At 49.7% G+C, this 22,009-nt stretch overlaps 1 protein-coding gene across 3 annotated transcripts; it reads left to right on the top strand.

Annotated features, from left to right (window-relative positions):
• The first annotated feature begins 595 nt into the window (after window positions 1-595).
• NUDT3 (nudix hydrolase 3) lies at window positions 596-21,985 on the top strand. 3 transcript variants are annotated; one of them, XR_009275648.1, is made up of 6 exons: window positions 596-952; window positions 11,680-11,790; window positions 19,113-19,157; window positions 19,746-19,830; window positions 20,506-20,813; window positions 21,289-21,985. XR_009275648.1 is itself a non-coding variant. In XM_058819304.1 (5 exons), exons 1-5 carry the CDS (start codon window positions 854-856, stop codon window positions 20,673-20,675), a joined length of 510 nt encoding a protein of 169 aa, XP_058675287.1. In that variant the 5' UTR covers window positions 596-853; the 3' UTR covers window positions 20,676-20,854. The 3 variants fall into 3 exon arrangements, 2 of the variants coding, with proteins under 2 accessions (XP_058675287.1, XP_058675288.1); XM_058819304.1 differs by lacking the exon at window positions 21,289-21,985 and having other exon boundaries at window positions 20,506-20,854; XM_058819305.1 differs by lacking the exons at window positions 19,113-19,157; window positions 21,289-21,985 and having other exon boundaries at window positions 20,506-20,854.
• Window positions 21,986-22,009: the final 24 nt, after the last annotated feature.

Below are 22,009 nucleotides of genomic sequence, written 5' to 3'. Positions count from 1 at the left end.
TAACGGGCCCGGGATGGCCGCGTTGTCACCGGGCGGGGGAGCGACACTTGGGAACCGACTCGCGGTGTCAGCGGACACGGACAGCGACCCGCGGTATCACCGGCAGGGGAATGGACACCCAGCCGGGTGTCACTGGAGAGGGAATGCACATCGACCCGCAGTGTCAGGGCGGGGGGATGAACACACACACACCCGGGATGTCACCGGGGAACGGACCCGGCCCCTCGGTGTCACCGGGGGTGGGACTGGCGCGGTGCCTGCAGCGCCCCCGCGCGGCGGAGGGCGGGCGCTGCGCTCCCCGCGGAGCCGCTGTCACAGCGGGGCCACGTGCGCGCGGCCGGCCCGGCCTCTGCGCCGTTCGCGTAAGGCCGAGCGCCCGCCGCCGCCGCTCTGCGCCGCCCGCCCTATTCCCGAACGCGGCGTGCGCCACTGGCGCAGAGCGCGCGAGCCGGGGCGGGGGCGTGGCGGCGCCGCCGGCGAGGGGGGAGCGATTCTGGAAGCCGCGCTGCGCACTTGGCGTAGCGGGCGCGCCGCGAGGCCGCAGGGGCAGCACCGCCTCCCCGCCCGACGGCGCTACGCCGTTTGCGTAGCGAGCCCCAAGATGGCGGCGCGGTCGTCGTCGGCGGTGGCCGGAGCGCGGGCGGTGGCGGCGGCGCGGCCGGGAGCGAGGGCAGGGGTGAGGCGGGCGAAGGGAGGCAGCGCGTAGCGAGACCCACGAAGCGAGACCCAGAAAGAGACTGTCGCGGGCAGGCGGTCCCTCCGCGCCCCCCCGTCCTTCGCCGCCCGGTGGGTCCCGCCCGCCCCCGCCCTCCGGGCCGCGCGTCCTCCGGCCCCGCCGCCCCCGGAGCGGAGGATGATGAAGCTCAAGTCCAACCAGACGCGCACCTACGACGGGGACGGCTACAAGAAGCGGGCGGCCTGCCTGTGCTTCCGCAGCGAGAGCGAGGAGGAGGTGAGGGGCGAGGCCGGGCCCGGGACCCCCGAGCGACCGGGGTGGGGGGACTCGGTGCCGGCGGGGTTTTATTTTTAACAGGCGTCGTTCAGCGCCGCTGGGAGAGTTGGTGCTTCCCACTGGGCTCCTGCTCTCCGCCGGAGCCGGGGAGATGCCCGGTGGGCGGCGGGACGGGCTGAGGGGAGCGCGGGAGGGGGTTTGGCAGTGTTGGGGACCCACCGCGCTGGCAGAACTTCAGTCCAGCACATCACATGAGATGGGAGAGGAAACCTGACCTTGGATTTATAAAAAGAAACTGGGATAAAAGGGGACTGATGGAGTGCCAGAAGTTGCTGTCCAGAGAGTTTGGGAGGAAGTGGGAATTAAAGGTGGATTGGTTGGTTTGAGAGCGGCCGCGTTGCTAAGGGGCTGCATTGTCCGGGAAGTTACCGTGAGAAACTTCGCTCCCATGTGCGATTTTACACCGCTCTTTGTTGACACCTCCCGAAAGTGGGCTCGGGGTGCTCAGGGCAGCAAGGCTGCAGGTCTGCCTTCTGTGCTGCTGCTGGAGTCAGGCGTACACACTCCACTGCATTTGCTGTGCCCGGGTGGCTGTGCTAAAGTCTTTGTTCTCCTGATTATCATATTTGTAGCTACAGGAAATCGGAAGGGAATGCAGACAGTTCACTGGAGGAAAGGCAATTAGCATACATCCAGTTATTATTTAACGTGAAGGAGACTGCACAAGCCCTTTGTAGCTGTGCTGGCGTGATGAGGAGTGTCAGCATTTCAGCAGAAATGGTCTGAAATGACAGCAGTGTGGCTGGTGCAGCGTTCAGTGTAACTGATCCTTCCCACGGACTTCTAGGAAATTTATGGACTGACCGTGAAGAAGACCATCATTGTTTTGTGTGGTGATGCTGGGGATGCTCAGCATGGGTGGGTGAAGGCTCTGAAGTGCCCTGATGAATTGTCCACAATTAGTGGGACACTTTCCAGGCTCTTCTCCAGCGGTAGAGGCTTGGCCATGTGTGACCGCAGGGTGGTTTAGGGTAGAAAAGTACTTTTAACAGGTGCCTGAGGCAATCAGCATGTGACTGGTTGTGAGTTTTATTTTAACACACCTCAGGCTGCAGTGTTGCACAGGCTCCAGCTGATCCCTCCAGCCCGTGACAGAGCCCTCATGGTGCTGGGGACACCGAGGTGTGCTCATGGCAGGGCTCAGAGCCCTCCCTGTGCTGGGACACCGAGGTGTGCTCATGGCAGGGCTCAGAGCCCTCATGGTGCTGGGGACACCGAGGTGTGCTCATGGCAGGGCTCAGAGCCCTCCCTGTGCTGGGACACCGAGGTGTGCTCATGGCAGGGCTCAGAGCCCTCATGGTGCTGGGGACACCGAGGTGTGCTCATGGCAGGGCTCAGAGCCCTCCCTGTGCTGGGACACCGAGGTGTGCTCATGGCAGGGCTCAGAGCCCTCATGGTGCTGGGGACACCGAGGTGTGCTCATGGCAGGGCTCAGAGCTCTCCTTGTGCTGGGACACCGAGGTGTGTTCATGGCAGGGCTCAGAGCCCTCCCTGTGCTGGGACACCAGGCTGTGTGGCAGTGTCACAGTGCTGACCCAGGAGGTCCAAGGAGGAAAGTGAACTCGTTCCCGAGGCACGCTGGCGTGGGATGGATGCCTCCAGCAGGCTCAGCTGTCAGGTTGGTGCAAGGCTGAGATTTAAAACCACTTTTGTGTCACTTGTGTCTCTGCTGTGGTCTCCACCTACAGTGGATTGAATTTAAATCCTTCAGGCTCTGGTTTCCAGGTAAGAGCTGGAGTAGAACGATCTGTGTGCTGCAGGTGAGGAGCGAGGCAGGGAAGGACGGGTCTGATCTCAGAGCCTTTGAGGGGCTGTGTGTGGTACCTGAGAGCTGAACCCTGGGCTGAGGCTGCATCCTCTGTTCCCACCTGTTAGAGCCCTGCTGCAGGAGCTGCCCAGGAACGGGGCTTGGCACAAATCCATCTGGGAAAGTTCTTAGCCAATCCCATGGAATTAACCCACTGGGATGGACTCTGTGCCCAGATCCTGCACTTGGCCCTGGCCAAAAGGCATTGAAGTTAAACTTGAGTCAGTGAGTGAAATCAGCAAGCAGGGCACATTATTAATTTTCCTTTCTAATTATTTCTTGGGTTCATTCTCAGTTGTTGGCTTTTAAATAAACTTTGAGAGAAGCTGACCGGTGTCCACTCACTACTACTTGATAGCAAGGAAGGTGTTACCTGTACAGATTTAAGCACAAAATATAAAATGGCTGTGAAATATTTCTTGGTTTGCTCTTGGACAATAATACTTTTTAATGTTACTGATGTATTTTATTATTGATTGCTTCTATTTAAGTGGAAATTGAGATCTCTTTAAAAGGTCTCTCCAGGGAGGGGAGAAAGAGCCAGAGCCAAAGTATTTACATTAAAGAGCTATTAAAAGCTTAGTGTTTGAAAAGAAGAGAGAAGAAAAGAAGCATGTTTTGATAAATAAACTTTCTATATTAAAGTTGGATTTTTCCTAGGACTGGCTGTTTCTCATTACTGTTCCTTTTAAGTGCTTAAGAAATAGTAGAACTTTGGTCTTGCCTTTCTTCTTCATTTCCTGCTATGAATTCAAAAATCTCTTTTTTTTTCCTGTTTTTAACCCCTCATTAGTTCTTGAATTAAAAAAGTTTGTCAGTGGACAAGAAGAAATAAGAGAATTCTGTTTGCCCTTACAGAGGAGGCTGCTTTCTTCTGTTTAGGTGTTTCCCCCTGACTCTTCAGTTCACTGATACATTTTTCATTGAAATCTTTGCAATCCCTGGAGATTGATAAAACACCATGTCCTTGGTTTGGTGTTATATTTGCAAATAAAGAGGCTTAACAGAAAAATACTTTGTTCTTTTTTAGTTTTTAAGTGATTTATTTTTTCCTTATGCTGCTGGAGGTCGTACATTGTCTCTGCATTGCATTTGGAGGCCGCTGCTTTTGGGCATGAAAAAAGCTCTGGAACGGTTTTGGAAGACCAAGCATTGGCTGAAAAGATGCCTTTGTTACATATTCCTTTAAAAAGCAGCACAGGGAGAATTGATTTCAATGTGAATCTCAAATGGAGAAAAAAATTTACACTTTTTTGGGCATCGTGGAAAGCCCCCAAATTGTGTGTGGTTTCCCAAACCACCATCCACATCCTTGGGCAACAGGGAGAGCTGGGGCAGCATCAGGATTAATTCAGAGAGTGGGAACAGACTTCAAAGTTCCTTCCAGCAGCCAGAACCAGGACTTTGCTATTCCCATCTTTTGACATGGACTGAACTCCTGGAATATTTGCAGAACTGTGGAAGGAGAGCGCAGAGGGAGAGCTCCCAAATCCTCAAATCCTCTGGTACCTCTGCAGTCACTTCATTGCTTGGGGTGTCCCTGCCCCTCAGCATCACCACCAGGGTGTTGTTTTCACATAACACACATATTTTATGTGTGGACCAGCTGTTCCATGAGGAGAAATCTCAGAAAATGCCCCTGATGCCCCAGCAGCTGGAGCCCTGCTCGGGTGGTGTTTGACAGGATAAAGAGGCACCGCTGGGCCCCGGGTCTGTGCTGGGATAGCAGCAGGTTTCAACATGCCCACATTGTGTCTGTGAAAGGACAAGCTGCTCGTTAACCACGGGCGTTTTTAAAGACTTGATTTTTTTTGAGAGAACGCCTCGGTTAGAATCTTTTCTGAGCGGTGAATGAGGCCTGAATGGAGCTGGGAGAAGAGAGGCTTCGCCCAGGGCCGGTGCCCTGGCACGGGCTGAGCCTCGCTGGTCACGGTGGTCACGGGGAGAGCTGGGCAGGGTGGCCCTGGGAAAGCCATTGGAATGCAAACGAACCTTTTTTCTTCTTCTTTCTGGCCTCTCCTCTCCCGTTTTTCCTCTCCAGCTGTGATGTAACACAGCAGAGCTGGGATTGGAACCCCCGAGTGTGGTGGGGATCACGAGGTGCTCCTGGGCTGTCCCCTGTGCCTTGGCTCCAGCGTAAACCAGCAACAGCTAAACCACTCCGGTGTAAGTGAGCCCAGCATCATATGGTCATCCTGCTTTCCGTGGAACGGGCTCAGAATCCCTGTTCTGGTGGCTGGGCTTGGCTGGGTGCTCCCATCTGCTGAATGAAAGGGTTGTGGTTGGACCCAAGTGAAGTTCTCCTGGTCTGTTGCTAACCTGTTACCACATCTCCAGGAGGATAAGGGCCAGCTTGGAAGTGGATCTCTTTCTTGCCTTTCTCCTGTCCCTCTCAGCCCTGTAGATTGTGTACAAGCTGTAGGTTGTGTTCTCCGAGAGCAGGAGAGCGTGGATAAACCTCTGCAAAACCTGGCTTTCATCTTCAAAAGTCTTTTGCCTTCCCACAAAAGCAGCTCTCACTAAACGGTTTTACAAGCAATTCCATGGTCTCTTGTACGTTTCCAGACAACAAAAGAATGAAAATTGTTAAATTTTCACTTCATTTGCTGGAAGCTCAGCGAGCTGTTGTGAAACTGAAGAACTGAGTCAGTTTTGTTCTGCTGCAGCTCAGGGAAAAGTGATGACCATGGAAAGAGGGTGTGCTCCACCCTGGCTCTATGGAGAAGGACCCAACAGTGGTGGCTGTGTCTGTTCTCTGCAGAACACTGCTTTGGAATCTCTTCCACCTCAGATCCATTTAGTGCTTGACCAGGAGCTGCTTTTCCTGTCTTTTTCTCCTCACCCTGTGTGTTCTGTACCCCCTCTTTTTTAAAAAACCCACACCCAGCTGCCTGACTCGGTTCATCTCAGCACCCTTCAGATAAACTCCTGCAGTGTGGAGACAGGTACCAGCATTTGGGGGTGCTCCCAGCAGGGACTGCTGCCAGGGAACCTTATCTTTCCATGGATGGTCTCTCACAATCTGGAAAAACAACTCTTTCCCTTCTTATTAAAAAAAACAGAAAACAACCATGTGTGTGGACTTTTATGTTCTTTTAAAATAAGGAGGGTTCTCATGGTTTGCTTGGATAGAGAAAAATTAGCAAACTGAGTTCTACCTTAGAAATAGCAAACATCCGTGTGGGAGTGCTGTAGGTGACATCCAGTGGTTGGGAAACAGGGCCTCTGTTACTTTAAACACTTGTTCTTTTTCAACCCAGCTGAAGGACTCACTGCACAGACCAAAGATCTCTCAAATTTTGTGTGTGTTTGTGTGTCCCTGCCACTGGATGTGGCACACTGACTCTTTGTTCTCAGCAATTTCTCATTAACCTGTGAAATTCGGAGGGGTACAATTACCTGCTGGGTGGATTTTTGTCAGATGTTTCAGGGGTTACTTCTCCTCCTGCAGGTGACATATATTGATGCTGTGTGTAGGATTAACTACTTATATTTGAGCAGCTTCCCAAGAGTTTGTGCATGCTGTATATCCTGACTAGGGTGGTTAATCAGAGCAGTGTGCAGCTGCTGACAGCTCTGTAAAAACCCCAAATACCTCCTCATTGCTTTTTCTCCTCCTTTACTCAAAAAGGCGCTTTACAAGCCAGCCTTTCTCCTGGAAAGGTGCGCCTGGACAAGTTGTGTAAGCCCTGAGTGGTCACCAAACTGGTTTTGACAGGCAGAAATAGGTTCTGGGGTTTGGGGTCTCTCTCTGGGAGTGCCCCTTATCAGCCCTCTGAAAGCAGCGGCTGCTGCTGCAGGCGGTTCAGCTGCTCCTCAAGCATGGGAAGGCATGTTGCAGATAATTTCTGTGGTTATCTAAACCATAATTTCGCTGGAGGGGGAGGACTTGGGATTGTGTTCCTCCCTGCTAGGAGCAGGCAGTGGCTCTGAAGCAGCAGGAGCGCTGCTGTAGCAGTAACAGGACCTGTGGAGCTCTGGAGCCAGAGCAGCAGCACGGTGATTTATTATTGTTATTGTAACCAGCAGCCTAAAAACCAACAGAATCTGCTGTATTTTTTCCTCTCTGGTTATAGGACTGTAGGTGCGATCCAAGCACTTGAAATGACTTGAACTCTTTCCAGTTCACCTCTTGCTCCCGTTCCAAAACTTGTGCTTTACTTTTGTCAAGTTCTCTAGTACGAATCTCTTCCCTTTTGCGCCGTCCTGTCGTGAATTTCCCACCTCCAGCTCCTGGATCCCCCACTATCAGTTAAATCCCATTATCCCACGGAGCCTGGTGCAGGTGCATGTGCAAAAATTACACTTGTCTAAGGAAACGTATCCTGTTGAGGAGCTGGAATGCTCCTGGCAGGACAGGCTGTTATGGGCAGGGAGGGATTTCTGGTGAGAGTGTGTGTTGTGGTCCCAGCTGCTGACCCTGGCAGGTGCAGGGCGGGCTGCAGCCCTGCTGACCCACGGCTGGATTCACTCCTACCATGTGCGAGCTCCAGAACGTGCCTGGAATAGCAAGAGGGTGGGAGAAGCCCTCCCGTGAGCCTGGCGTGCACCCTGGGACAAGCTGCCCTTGCAGTTTGGCAAAACACGTGATTTGTTGGGGAGTCATCGAGGCTGTGCTGCTGCCAGGGAAATGAGATTAATTTTGCACAGCTTTGGTGACAGCAGTGTCCCTCTTCTCCCCCTACTCCTCCAGTTCTCACCCCTTGCTGATCATAGAGCTTAAAGGTGATTTGGTGTGGTCAGATGAACATCCCACTTTTGTCAGGTAGAAAAGCATTACAGCACTGATATTTGGGGATTGGGAGAATTTTGTTAATTTTGAATGAAGCATCCAAGGTGTTTGTTATGCTGGACACAGCAGCAGCTCTGGGATCTGCCTGGCCATGGGGCACATGGCAGCACAGCTCAGCTCCTGAGAACACGCTGCTTTTAAACTGAAACTTTGAGACAAAGGCAGATTGAACAGCAAAAGCCTTGCAGTCAGCCATCTTCTCCTCCCAGCTCCTGCAGCCTCTGCGGCAGCAGAGTTTCCTTGCAGGCTGAGCTCTGATAAATGATGCTGGAGTGGGAAATGAGGTGCAGTGCCGGGAGGTTTGTGCTTCAGTCGCTGTGCAAACCATGTGATTTATAGCTTAATGTTGATACAAAGCACGGCAGTATTGATGGAAAGCATGTCAATACTGAGGGAAAGCCTGAAAATATTGAGGGGAAGCTTGTGAGGCAGTGTCAGGAGCCAGCAGCTATGGATCAGCTCCTGGCAGCAGGAGGCTGCTGGGCCAGACCCTGGATTTAACATCTTGCCTGCTGTTCCCTGTGCTGGCTGCCAGCTTGCCTGGCACAGGTGGGTAGCACTGGCTTTTCCTGGAAGTCTGGAAGGTTCTCAGCTCATTTTCTACCCATGCTGTGGCCCAGCTCCTCGCAGGGCTGTGGCCCTTTCTGTCTGCTCGAGTGCTGCTGTGGAGCCTCTTTCGAGGAATCGTGTTCTTGTTTTATTTATGGGTGGTGGATGTTGTTTAAATCCACCATAGCATGGAAGAACCTGGGAATCTCTGCTCCTCTGCTCCACAAATGGGGAGTTAATTCTCTGCCTGGTCCTGGTTGCCCAGTTCTTGCTTTGCAGAGCCCCATTATTCCTGTGAAAAGAAGGCAGGAAAACCCCTCCATGTGGATACAGTGGTTTGTGTCAGTTATTTTAAAGTGTTGTGTATGGGGGATGCCCATATTCATCCCAGGGACAAACTCTTTACCCCTTTTCCCATGGAGCTCCTTATTCCATGTGGCTGTTTGGGCAGCCTTAGATGTCTTGGTGTCTTTCCTGTCTCCTCCAGGCAGGGTTAGTACTGCTCAGGTTTGTTTGGGTTTGTTTGTTGTGTGCAGCTTTGAAGGTTCTTGCCTCGAGGCTCTGCTTCGAGCCCCTGCTGCACACTTCAAACTTGGCTTATTTTTCTAAACTTTCTCTTTTGTGGGGGATTGTGTGGGAGAGTTTCAGCAGGGCCACCTCCTGCCTTGCCAGAGAGGCTTGTGTTGCTCATTTCCCTGCTTTGAAATGACATAATTGTCTTTGAAATCCTGGAAAACACAACTTGGCCATGTGACATGTGTATTACCTGCAAATGCTTTTCCAAAAAGTCTGCAGGACGTGGCTCCAAAATCCAACTCCAAAATTCCTGGCAGGCCAAGAGTCTCAGTAGCCATTTTAAACACAGTTGCCTGGCAAGGATTAAATGGAAATATTTGACCTTCCTACGTGTTCTAGCCTGATTTAAAAACATAACTAAATTTTGGTTTATTTTTTGATGGCTGTTTAGATTAAATTAAGTACTTTAGAATGTATTAAAATAAAAGTTATTTATGTAATAAAGAAGTTAATGAGCTAAAAAGCCAGCTGTACCCTGGGCTGATCTACTGGAAAGTGGTAGGGAATGAGATGGGCTTCAAGATCCCTTCCAACCCAAAATTTTGGGATTTGGATGATGTCAACTTTTTCCTGTATCCCTCTGAATGCATTGCATGTATCTGGATCCAGGGCTGGTGTTGGAAGTGTGGGTTTTTTCCAACACAGCAATGTCTCCCCCTCCTTTGGAACTCAGCCCCTTTGTCTTGGGAGAGCTCATTGGTAGCAATATCCTGTTTGAAGTTGTTTTAAAAGAATGACCTTGTAGGGCTTGTTTCCTGCACTCTCTTGATGGGATTTCCTTTTTATTAAACAGGAAATAGTCTGATTACATAAAAGTGTGAGAATGACAGGTTTTTCCTTCCCACCAAGGGTTGTTCATGTTAATTCTATTCAGAAAATGCTCAACTGCCAGAGCAGCTGAAGTTAATTTACTTTGCCTCAAACCATTGTTTGCACCCAGAAGTTCCTCCTGGTGCGTTGCTGAGGCATTGTCTCAGCCTGAGCAGGTTTCCTGGAGCAGTCTGTGTCCAGGGTTCTGGAGCAGATCCTTGTTCTCACGCCTGGAAGGTGGCAGGAGTTCAGGGCTGTGAGATGTGCTCTGCTGAGTTTCAAAGATCTGGTTCTTTGGAGGCTTTTTTAATATTTTTTCTGGGTTTTTGTCCCCTTGAGCTGGAGCTCTGAATTGCAATGGGAAGTGGCAGAGCTGGAGCTCCCTTACCTGGCAGCAAAGGTGCACTTGAAATGGCTGTTCCTGCTCTTTAGCTTTGTCCTCAGAATCACCAACTGACCTGGAGTGAGGAATTTGAGTCCAAGCTCTTTTGGACGATGAGTGGGGATGGAGTAGAAGTCAAGTGCTGTGCTAGGAGGAGGCACAGTGGCAAAGTGAGGTGGCTGGGGAGCCTGGCAGGGACTGGCTGCTCTCCCAAGCGCTCTGAGGATGAATGAAGTTTACATTCCCTATTTAGGCATGGCTTTCTGGTGGAGTTTTACATGGACTGGATGCCTGGAGGAAAGGAATTCTGCCTTCCTCTTGGAGAGGGCCAAACACTTGGGATGTCACTGCAAAGCAAACCCTGTTCTGTCACAGCCTGGCCAGAGGATGGGGCAGGCACCATCCCACTTGGAACTGTGGAACTGAGGTGGCTCGTGCACCTTCATTTGTTTCCAGTATGAGTTTGGTCAGAGAATTTTCAAGATAAACCAGCTGAAAAATCCTGGAAATCTTGTGCTTGTTTTTGTTTTGGCAATTTGAGTTCTGTAGGTAGATTCCTTTGGGTAATTAGTGCAAATCTTTTCATATCCTACTGGCAAGTCACTGTTTCCCCAGTAAAGCCTGGGATTTCAGTGTCTCCACAGTGTAACTCCCAAATGTCTGACACTGTTACAGCTGGCCTGGAACCTAATTGGACTGGTATGTTGGAAAGTTTCTGGAGCAAGTCGCTTTGGCTCTGAGCTTTGTGCCCGTGAAATGATGAAGTACAACAGGATGACTCTAATGAACGAGCTTTGTTTAGAGAGCTGGACAACAGTATCAGTGTTGTTTTAAGTTTCCAGCTCTGCTCATGGGTGTATTGCAAGTAGATTTAATAAGCACAGTGTCTCACTGTTCTTTGGGACAGTCTGTAGTCAGCTGAGAGTGTTAGAGCTTGTCTGGCTGGGAGGTGGCAAATCAGAACCTGAACTTCTACAGAGCAGAATTACCCTGGAATAAAAAATACTGTTTCAAGAAAACCTGCCCCAAAGCATGTTTATGGTAAATCCCTCCTGGGAAGAGGGTTGAGCCATTTTTCTCATTCACAAAAGTCTGTCCTTCCTGCAGCCCTTTCCTGGGGGGTTTTATGTTTAATAGGTTTAATATAGGCTTTTATTTTGCTTTTACCTCATTAAACAACCTCCTCTAAACCAAAAGTAGCCAAGTGCTGGCTCCAGAGCTGAATCCTCAGTGCCTACTGCAAAAGAGGTGACAAACAGTGGGGCTGAGAATCTGTGCTCAGACAATTGCACATAAATAGTGCAGTGGGAGTTCCTGGACGTGTATTGTTGTTAGTGGCAGAACTGCAGGGACAGGCAAGGCCAAAGGCACCAGGAGAGTTAAATCAAGGTACTTCTGCAAAGGATGGGGGTGCTGAGCAGCATCTGTGCGTTTGTGTTGTTACCTGGGGTGTATCCCGAGCTGTGGGGACTGTGCAGCGCACTCACACTGTGGGTGATGCTGTGCCCAGTGCCAGTGAGTGTTTTGGTGTGCAGGGACAGTTTCTCCTGCAGTGAATCAGAGCAGGTAGAGGCATGGCTGGGGTAACACAGAGTGTGGGAGTGCCTCGGTGTCAGTGCTGCTGGAATTTCCATGGCTGAGGGAGAAGCGAGCAGCGGCAAGGCCCTGCCTTGGGTGGGTCGTGTCTGGGGGCGTGTGAGGCACAAAGACAATCTCTGCGGGTGCCCCATCAGCTGTCTCTCTCCCCACAGGTGCTGCTGGTGAGCAGTAGTCGCCATCCAGACCGATGGATTGTCCCCGGGGGTGGCATGGAGCCCGAGGAGGAGCCCGGCGTGGCCGCCGTGCGCGAGGTCTGTGAGGAGGTGAGTGCCTTCACCCCGCCCTGTCAGCCCGGCTTCTCTGGGCTTGTTTTCATCACTCTTCCTTCTCCTCGAGGTGGAGAGGCAGACAGGGCCACTGGTGATATCCCCATCCCACGTGGGAGGAAAGCAGAGTCCTAAATAAGAGAACATGGGAATGTAATTAAACCTCTCAGTTGGAATGAGCTTGTCCTTGCCTGATACCTTTAACTGAAAATAAAGTTCAGCTCTAGTCACTTCAGCGTATATATAGTCTCTGCTTCATTTTCTCTGTGAGGGAGCTTCAAAATTCAGCTGTGCCTTTGTGGACCTGTCTAGTACTTGGCTACAAGGTAGAAATAAACCCTTAGGAGCCACTAAAAGCAATCAAAATAGGGACCTAGGTATGTTTTTGGTTTAGAATACACAGTGATGTTTATGTGAATAAGTGAAATTGGCCATAAATTACCAGCAGCAGTTCCTATAGTATACATGGGTTGGTTGGTTTCTTTTCTCTTTTTTGCTTGAAGCTTTTTCAAGAAGGAGATCAAACAGCAGATCAAACACAGATCAATGGGCTGTAGGTAGAAGGCACATTTTTCTCTTAAAGCTGCTGGAAGAACAATTTTTTTCTTCTTAAGAAGTGTAAAGGCAGTAAATAGCAGTTGACTGCAGTGTATGTAAAACATGTCTTTAGAATTTGCTTCTGAATATTAAGCAACTGGGGAGATGCTTAGGTTCAGAAATGACTGCATGATTATAGATGGAAGGGCCAAGTAGGTTCACAGTTACATAAGGCAGGATTAAAAATGCTTTTGAGAGGGTTATAAATCTTTGGGCTCTGTGCAGAACAGAAAGCAAGAGCTAATTGATGGGACTTGGGAAGAAGCTTCTCCTGTAGCTGCTTTTTTGAATTGTCTGGTCTGTGCAGGTTTTTTTCCTGAATTATTTGGAAGTACATGCTGCTGTCTAACACAACTCTGAATATTCAGACTGTTGGACTAACCAAATGTGGCAGATCTCAAGCTGCATGTTTCTCTTTGGACGTTTTAATAATCTAGCAGTTTATCAGAAAGAGATTATACAGTTTAAAAGTTTATGTTTTTAAGTCTCTTTACTTCCCTCTAATACTGGGAATTACTGCTTGCAAATTTAATTCCAGCTTGTAACCCAGCTCCTGCTTTTCCAGTAACTCGGCAACCTTTCAACAGCTTTACAAGCCAAAGCGAGTGTAACCAGAACAATAGAAATATTTTTAGCTGCAGACTCCTGCTTTTCAGCCCAAGCGTTATTAATAATGAGGCGATTGGATAGAGAAGTGCAGGGTTCATTCAGGAGGTGCAGGGCTTTGCCTCTCAACCCTTAAAATAACCGTGCAGGGGCACTCCCCGCGCGGGCAGCGGCGCCCTGGGAGAGCCGCGCTCCTTCCATGACAGCGCTGCTGGAAGGGAGCCCTGGCACGGCCGCGGCCGCGCAGGAACTGGTTTGGGCTGGCTGAGATAATCCCGCTCCTCGGCTGGTGTTCCCTGCTCACGTGGAGCCCTGCCCGCTGCCAGTGGAACCCAAGCCCTGGCAGCCTGGCAGGGCTGAGCTCTGCCCAGCGAGGCACCTCTGCCCGGCCGGTCGCAGCATGGAACGGCAGCAGCTCGGAGCACCGGGAGCACCTGGGAATCACCTGGGCACCCCTGGCTCACCTGGGCACCCCCAGCTCACTTGAGCACCCTTGGCTCACCCCTGGCTCACTTGAGCACCCCTTGCTCACCTGGGCACCCCTGGCTCACCTGGGCACCCTTGGCTCACTCCTGGCTCATCTGGGCACCCCCAGCTCACTTGAGCACCCTTGGCTCACCTGGGCACCCCTGGCTCACCCCCAGCTCACCTGGGCACCCCCAGCCTTGGGTGCTGCAGGTGGAGGAGCTGACACGGAGCTGTCTGACATGAGCACAGTGCCAGTGGTGCTGGCAGAGTTTTAGGGGCGTGATGCCTTCCCCCTTCGGGCTGTGCTCATGTGCTGCTGCTGAGGGGCTGCACACAGAATTATCCCCACATCCCCGGCCCTGAGCTGTTTGGGAAAGACAGGAGCACCCACTTTCCCAGTTCATGCTGTCAGTTTGGCAGGAGGGGTTTCAGGAGGCTGCTGGGAGCCCTTGCTCTCCCTTCCATGTCAGTCCAGGTGTTCTGGGGTTGTTTGGAGCTGAGGCTGATTTCTGAGTAGCTTTGGGGTCCTTGCCTCTCTCCTGGGACAGCCATTCATGGGGACACAGGTTAGCTGAGCAGCTCCAGTTTGTTGCTCGAGGTGGGAGAGGTAAAATCCAGTTTCCCCCATGGCAGTGAGCAATGCTGCTCAAAGCTGTGGGAGAAATGTGTGGGGTTTCTTTCCCTGGGTTTGGTATGCCTTTTCCAATTTTTAGTAAGAGCCAGTTGGAAGAGCTGTAAGAACTTGTGACCCTTCCTGTTGCTTGTGGCTTTTGAGGATGACAATAGACTGTCTCTTCCCAATTCATTCTCTTTTGCATGGTGCGCTTTTTTATTCCCAAAACACGTTTCCCTAAACGAACATTTTAACTTCTGCATTCACTGTTTTAATTTTACTGTGTATGTGTTTAGGTTTATCCATGTTATTGCAGAAAGAATTGCCATCTAAAGTTACCTAACTTTTCCCTCTTTCTGTTCCAAAAATGACATGTTGATTCTGAGTGAAGGCTGCGATCCCTCTGTCCCAGTTTGAGTTCAAGTCCTTGTCCTAGTTTGAGGTAGTCCTTATCTCTATTAGTCTGTACCAGCACAAGTATTAAAGCAGACAGGTACCCACACTTGTCATGCTCCGTGTTGTCTGCATGAAATTGGAAGTGACTGCAGTTGTTGGGCATTGTTTGTGCAGTGACAGCAGACACACAGCAGCTCTGGGTTAGAGCAGCCTCTTCAGAAGAAGCCTCTAATTTTTGACAGGTTGCTGTAGTCAGTCTTACAGAGCTGGGGACTCCACGTGTGTTCTAAAGTTCACCTTGTGGAAGGTGTGTGCCCTTTGCAAACAGGTCGTGGTGCTCATGGAGTGTGTTCTTTGCTTAGGAATAAGAGGTTTTTATGGGTGTGAGCAACTGGTGAACATCATGGTTTAGAAATAGATGCCTTAAACTTATTATAGAGTGACTTTGAAAAAAGCTCCACACTCATCTGTGACACTCAGCACCAGTTCCTTTTTCACTTAGAGCATTCTTCACATCCTGACCTTTAAATACTTAGTAAATGTCAAATTTTATACCACTGCAGGAGCGTTGGTTGTTCTTTTTTCATGGGAGTCAAAAGCCAGATAATCTGTGCTTGATCTGTGATCAAACAGGCAATTGGTGCCAATATCAAGAATAGTCCATCATGGCAGTACTTTGATCTGGTTGCTGGAACTTTTTTTCCCCCTCTTCTAAACATGCTTTATAGATAATCTTTCCTGTTTCATGTATTTTGTTAGTGATTTAGAACACAGATATTGATATCTTTCAGTGCTAAAATAGGAAGATTTTTTTTTTAAGTACTTCAGGCCCCACAGGAATGATGAGATTGTGGCCTTTGAACCCCTCCTGGCTGGTCATACCCAGTGCAAGAGGTGGCTCAAAGTCACTGTCCCTTACCCTGTGTACTCAGACTTTGCAAAAATGATAGCACTATCTGAAAGTTCTTCGTTCTGATAGGGAATTTCATTTCTATTTCACAAGTGTAGAAGCAAATAAAGGTGTCATGCAGTACCAAATTAGATGAATGAGTGTGACCCTCTCTGAGACGGCAGAGTTTGCCCAGCTGGCCTGGAATCAGCATCCTCCAAACATGTCCACAGCCCTCCTGGGTGGGATTTGCACCTTCAATAGTGCAGCTCTTAGAGCAAAGATTTGGGTGTTCCACCACAGTTCTCTTGCCCAGCAGTAATCTGTAGTAGATGCAGGCTTTGAGCCTAATAGAGCAAAGTAAAATAGCTGAAATTCCAACCCACATTTTCCTTAGCTCAGATGGAAGGAAATAAAAGCTGTCCCGAGGAACAGATGGTGTTGCTGCAGGCTGCTTTTTGCATCTGACCCCAACTTATTTTCAGCTTTGAAACCTGAACCTGCTGTTCTTGGATGGCTTCAGTAATTTTTCTTTATTAAAACAAGTTGTTCCATGAGCAGCAGAACTAGTAAAGCTTCATTTCCTCCAGGTTTTTGTTCCTTGTCCTGATCTCCCAGCCCAGCCCTCTGGGTGCTCTGGGGGTTTGAAGTGTGTGCTGGGCAGGCAGCTGGCTCTGGCAGTGCCCGTGGCTGGTGTGCTCTTGCCAGAGCTGCCTTTTCCTCCTCCCCTGAACCCTGGATGCTGATTTGGATCAGCAGAGCTGGGGAAAAGCTCATTTTGCCAGCTCTGTGTGTCCTCTTGTATCAGAGTGTGCCTTTCCAGGGAATCCTGTCCTGTGATTGCCTTGCTTTGTTTCCACACCTGCAGTGGGTGCTGGTGCTCTCCTACCCCTGCTGGTGGGTTCAGAACCATCCTCCTGGGATCCTCCTGGGATTCTCCATGTACCTGGAGGATTGCAGCACTTCCAGAGCTTAGAGGGGCACAAAATCAATTGTGCTGCCTCTGCCTCACTCACTGTCTCAGCCATTAATTTACTATCCAGGAGAAAATTCCTGAGTCATCTGCTGCAAATTAAGATTCAGACCCTGCTGCAGTCCTGGGTGAGCCTGGGACTGTGCTTTAACTCTTGAAGAAGATTTTCTTGTCCATGTGAAGGAGGAGATGGGGAACCTGGCAGTTCCCTTGCTGGTTACCAAGCTTGACTTGTCAGTGGTAGCAGCTATAAGTTATTTTTTAGGTGTCTTGGGCAGCTTCTATGTTAGAAATTTGTGTGAGACTGTGAATTCCACTTCCATGCTTGTTTGTGCCATTGTACAGAGACAACTCTCTGTTGGTGTGAGAATTTAGTGCTCCATCAAAAACAGGTACATGACAATCCTGTTGGTGTTGGGTGTCCTGTATGTTGTCTTTAAAATCCACTGGAAAACAGGCTGAGAGAGGCACTGGCCCCCAGGAGCAGTGGCTGATGTGTTTTGCAGCCTTTGGTAAGAATTTGCTTTATAAAATCAACCCAATGTTTTTTTTTTGAACCAAACCATTCTTTGATGCTGCCATTTACAACTGCACATGGGAAGTTTGTGTGTGAAGCAAAGCTTAGAGCTTTCTCCAGTTGTGTGATGATAATTCAACATGATTTTTCTACAAGACATGTTTGTCTTGGCATCACTTTTTGTGCCTTTTTGGGCAAATAAGACCAGGCAGGGCGGAGCAGGAGGATCTGGTTTGAAGACAGCATTATTTCCATCATCTCTCTTTACCAGCACAGAAGGAAGGGCTCCTCACCTCCCTCTGCTGCTTCCAACACAGTTCTGGAGCTGGGATAAACTGCCTGGGAGGCTGCTTGAGCAGAATTCATCCTTCATCTCCAGACTGGCCAGTTGCCTGGAGATAAATTTATTTCTAGTCAGACTTGAGAGTTCACTAAACCATCACAACAAAATCCCTGCCTTCTGATTCAGTGCCTACAGGTAGGGAGAGCAGAAATTCAACAACCTTTTCCAGAAACCAGTGAAACATTGCTTTAAGACAGTTATTTTCCAGAAATATTTGATTCTGCTTCACCTTTTAATGCGTTCATGTCCGTATGTTGTGAAGGTGGAATCCTCCAGTTCCTCCCTGTGTTTCTGCTGCCTGTTGAACACAGCTGAGCTAAAAATAAACCCCAGTGCTGAAGGAGTTCCTTGAGGGAAATGCATTTGAAGCATTTGCATTCCAGATGCCTTGGGAGAGGGCTGAGGCCAGGTCAGCAGGGTTGGCAGAGGAGGTGGAATCCTCAAAGGTCAGCAGGCACCGACCTGCATGGAATTGCTGCTCCTCCATGGGGCTGCTGCTCGCTCCAGAAATAGCCCCAGAGTCACAGGCACTGAGGCACCCCTGGGCCCAGCAGGATGTCACAAATGCTGGTGAGACAACAAAGCTTGTGTCCAAAAATGAAATGGGAGATTCAGTTGATTCACTTCCTAGAAAAAGGATTTCTGGATTTCTGTGACTGCTGGTAGTGAGGGAGCTCCAAACCCTTTGCTCCTGGGGCAGTTCCACATCAGCAGCCTGGCAGCAGGGGTGAGGTGTTCTCTGGCTGGATTCTCTGGTACCTGTTCATGCAGTAGGCTGGAACTTAACCAGGAAAATTGTCTCATTAAAGAAAATTCTTCCTTTCTGACAGCACGAGACCGTGCATCAGCTGGTCAGTAGGACAGAGAATTTGTCTTAGCATTAATGAGACTCAAACACTTTGTTTTTAAAAAAAGAAGCCTGGCATAATCATATCTCTGTATCTCATCTGCAAGAGGCACAATTTCCCTGGGCTGCTCATGGGATGTGTTCCAGCTGCTGGAAATGGAGCTGACTCTACCTCCCAGTTGTGGCTGGGTCATGTGCCAGGCTGTGTGGGTTGGTTCAGACCTGTTAAATCATGGAGCAAGATCTCATCTTGTCTGTAGCACTTGAGTTCCAACCATTTACAGTCATAAAACAGAGGGAATATAAAGCAAGGGCAGCAGAGTGGGCTGGGATTTTGCACGGAGAGCTGAGCAGGGTGGGGAGGGAGCCAGCAGAGAGGTGCCAAAAGGGACACCAAATGTGATGGAGTGGCACATCCTCAGTAGTATTCAAACAGACAAAACTGTTGCTTAGATCTCTTGATTTGTGTCTCTGCTTGATTCAAGAGCTTTATTTCAGTGTGCATCTGCCCTTTGTGTCATATCCAAACCTCTGTGGTTCCTGCTGCCAGGGCCACATCACAGCATTTTGTGTTCATATTGGATTGTTTCAGGTGTGTGCTGACAGCTCCCCTGAAATACCTGGGAGCTGTCACATCACTCTTGGGGTATAAGTGAATGTCTTACACATACTTTATTTCCTTAAACTTTGATTTTGAAGGGGTAAAACTGCCAAACCCCAAAGCCAACGTTCCCCTTGCTCAGGCTGTAATAACCTTCAGAGGAGATTCTGGTCACGAGGACTGTATTGGTATGCAAGGAGTAACTCCTCAAATATTTCTTCTTCCCCCAGATTGAATTCAAAATTGTTTGAATGTAGGAAAACAAGAGAAAAAAAACCCTGGGAATGCTTGGATGTTGAGCACTCAGGATACATTTCTGTTTTTAGCCTTGTGACTGTGTTGGTTTAAGAAAAACAGAATTTTAGAGCGTTTGCTTCCTGTCCTAAAGGAACTGGTCCTGCACAACAAGTAGGAAACACGTACTGAGCTGTTGTTAAAGCATGTTTCTTTTCTCTTTGAACTTCCCTAGGCTGGAGTGAAAGGGACGTTAGGAAGATTAGTGGGAATTTTTGAGGTAAGTTTCAGACACGGACACTGTGAAATTTTGTTGCAAAAAATCATCTTGGAGTAACAATGGCTCTGCAGGGTTGTGGAGTGAGCCTTGCTGGTAAATAAAAACACAGCTGCTCAGCAATTCTGATCTTTGCAGTGGGCAAAATCACTGGTGATAACTGGTGTGGCTGATTATTCTTGGTGCTGCTAAAGGCTGGGGAATGGGGTCCCCCCTTCATGTGTGGCACTCACCTGGCACAGTGGGCAGGTACCAGACACAGCTCTTGCTGTTCTTCTGGCACTGACTCCTTCAAACTCATGTGAAATAGGTCAAAACCTTCCCAGCTGAAGAACTAATTTGCAAGCACATCAGTCCACACACCACTGCTCCACAGATCAGGAACTCCACTTTAGCTGTCCCTATCAACACTGTCAGACCTCTCTGATTTAAAACACAGCAGTTTTTAGTAGCTAAGAATGAGCTGTGCTGTGGGAGGAGCTGCACCCAAGGTGGGCAGTTCATCTTGCAGCAGCCCAGTGCCCTCCTGCCTGGACAGGTTTGCTGTTGCTGTTGGTTGGTGGTTACTCCTCTGTCCCCTTTGCCTTCCAGAACCGGGACAGGAAGCACAGGACTTATGTTTACGTACTCATCGTCACCGAAGTGTTGGAGGACTGGGAGGACTCTGTCAATATTGGTAAGCTTGGTGCATGCTGCAGTAACTGGTGGAAGCAACCCACAGGTCAGCTCAGCATCCCTCTGGGACCTGGAGCCTGTGGGAGTGGCATTGGGAAAAGTTGCAGTGGTGTGTCCTTTGGTTGCTTGGGAAAAAAATTGAGGTGAAATTGATGATTTATCACCTCTGTGGCCCAGGAGAAGCCAAGTGAGTGTCCAGCTGCCTCTGCAGCAGTTTTGTGTTTAATTCTTGCACTGCACGGTGCCAAGCAAAGAACTGTCCTGTCTGAGACTAGAGGAAATACATGTGAGCAGTGTGGGTTAATCATTCCCTGTTACCTTTGAAACCCTTGTGTTTCAATTGGATTCCCGAGTGGAAATGAACCTGTTGTTGCCACAAGGTTTGTGACTGCACTGCAGCAAATGGAACGTGACTCCCCTCAGGCTCTTTGTGGAAAGAGTAAGAACTGAGAGCTGTCCACAGGAAACTGAAGTCCATTTGCAAAGTGATGGAAATTGGGTTGTGTGTTGTGAATTGTCTTAAAATGAGCATCTGGCTTGACTAGAAATTGCAGAAGTAGCAAAAAGCACCCGTCCCTGGGGATGGGGAGCTGTCAGTGTGGGGTTGGAGGGGGAGGCCCTTGAGGTCAGAAAACATCATTCTTTTGCATCTACTGATTTCTCTCTTTGCCCCCAGGAAGGAAAAGGGAATGGTTTAAGATAGAGGATGCCATAAAAGTTCTGCAGTATCATAAACCAGTGCAGGCCTCATACTTTGAGACCTTGAGGCAAGGCTGTCTGGCCAACAACGGCACCCCGGTGATGAGCACGCCGTACTCCGAGGGCTCCGTGTCCGACATCAGATGACTGACGAGATCCCTGCCAGAGCAATTCCCTAAAGCAGACTGAGACCTGGATTTCCCTCCCCTCCCCGTTCCCATGCCTCCTCCCTCACACCAGGCATGGGGCAGAGCAAGTGTTCAGAGTGCTGCGATTTAGTGCAAGGTGGGATGATTTTTTTTTTTTGTTGGCTTTTTTTGCTTTTTTTTTTTTTTCTTTTTTTGGATCTGTATTTTGTAAAATACATTTTGTGCATGAAGTGCCCCTTTCCCGGTACTCCGCTCCACGGCCTGGAGGCTGCCAGCCCCGCATCTGCCTTGTGCTCTGAAGTGTCCCAAGTGTCCCCTTTGTGTCACCCCAGCCAGAGCCACTTTTTTTTTTTTTTTTTTTTTTTTTTAATTAAAAGACTTCCAATGTGAGATCAGCTCTTCAAGTCTTAGTCTGTACTGTAAGGTGCTGCTCAGACCCGTGTGGGGACTACTCGCAGCACATCTGTATAAACTTTTTTTTTAGATGGAGGATCTAACATTTTCATTTGCGGGAGTTTTTTTTTAATCCTGATCTGCTTCTGAAAAGAAGGGTTCATAATTAATCTGTTTGCCTTTTGTTCTGTTTTTTAAAAACACACATTCTGTGACAGTGCTAGTGGCTGGGCCAGTTTACTCCCCAACCAGTATCTCCCGATTTAGTGCAGTGACACTTGAAGTTGAGGGCAGAGTTCGGATCACCTGCAGACATCCCTGCAGACATCCCCGCCGCTTTTCCGGCAGCTTCCACCGACGTTTCTGCATTTCCATCCGAGGGAAACCGCACGGAGCCGGTCCGGAGCCGCTGGCCAAAACCAAACAGCCTCAGCAGCGCTGCGACAGCGCCCGGTGGGATCGGGGCTGCAGCGGGGTCGGACGGACGGACGGACAGACAAACTGCAGCGAGGCTCAGCAGCGCTGCCCCTGCTCCCGCTGCGTCCTGCTCGTGTCTCTCTTGTCCACATGCCTTACGCCGTGCTGAACTGGACACTTGGGGTTTGTGCTGAGCGCCGGACCGCGCTCGCCGAGAAGAGAAATCGCGCGCGCGTCCCTGAAGAGAAATCCCGGGGGGAAAATTCAGGTGTTGAGTCTCTTGTCCTGTGGTTCTGCAGCACTTACGGTCGCACCGTGGAGCGTGCTTGAGGTGTGCCCTCCGTGAAAGGTACAGCTGCCTGCTGCAGGCGGCATTCCCGGGGGAGCAGCACAGCAGAGCTCCCCATGCGCCGGCACACTTCACTCGGGGGTTTGTTGTTTTATTGCTGTAAGTTTCATGCTGTCTTGATTTGCCAACAGTGTTGTCTAGTTGGGAAATAAAATGGGAAGGGTTGGGGTTGG

This window comes from Ammospiza caudacuta, chromosome 24, assembly GCF_027887145.1.
Source record: "Ammospiza caudacuta isolate bAmmCau1 chromosome 24, bAmmCau1.pri, whole genome shotgun sequence".
NCBI lineage: Eukaryota > Metazoa > Chordata > Aves > Passeriformes > Passerellidae > Ammospiza > Ammospiza caudacuta.
This window is presented reverse-complemented; position numbering and strand designations above follow the sequence as displayed.

What these genes read in the sequence shown, in the direction of transcription:
- NUDT3 (XM_058819304.1), top strand. Translation starts at nt 854, where the DNA reads ATGATGAAGCTCAAGTCCAACCAGACGCGCACCTACGACGGGGACGGC. An exon ending in GCAGCGAGAGCGAGGAGGAG is followed by an intron (nt 953 to 11,679) that starts GTGAGGGGCGAG and finishes CTCTCCCCACAG; the next exon opens with GTGCTGCTGGTGAGCAGTAG. An exon ending in GGAGGACTCTGTCAATATTG is followed by an intron (nt 19,831 to 20,505) that starts GTAAGCTTGGTG and finishes CTTTGCCCCCAG; the next exon opens with GAAGGAAAAGGGAATGGTTT.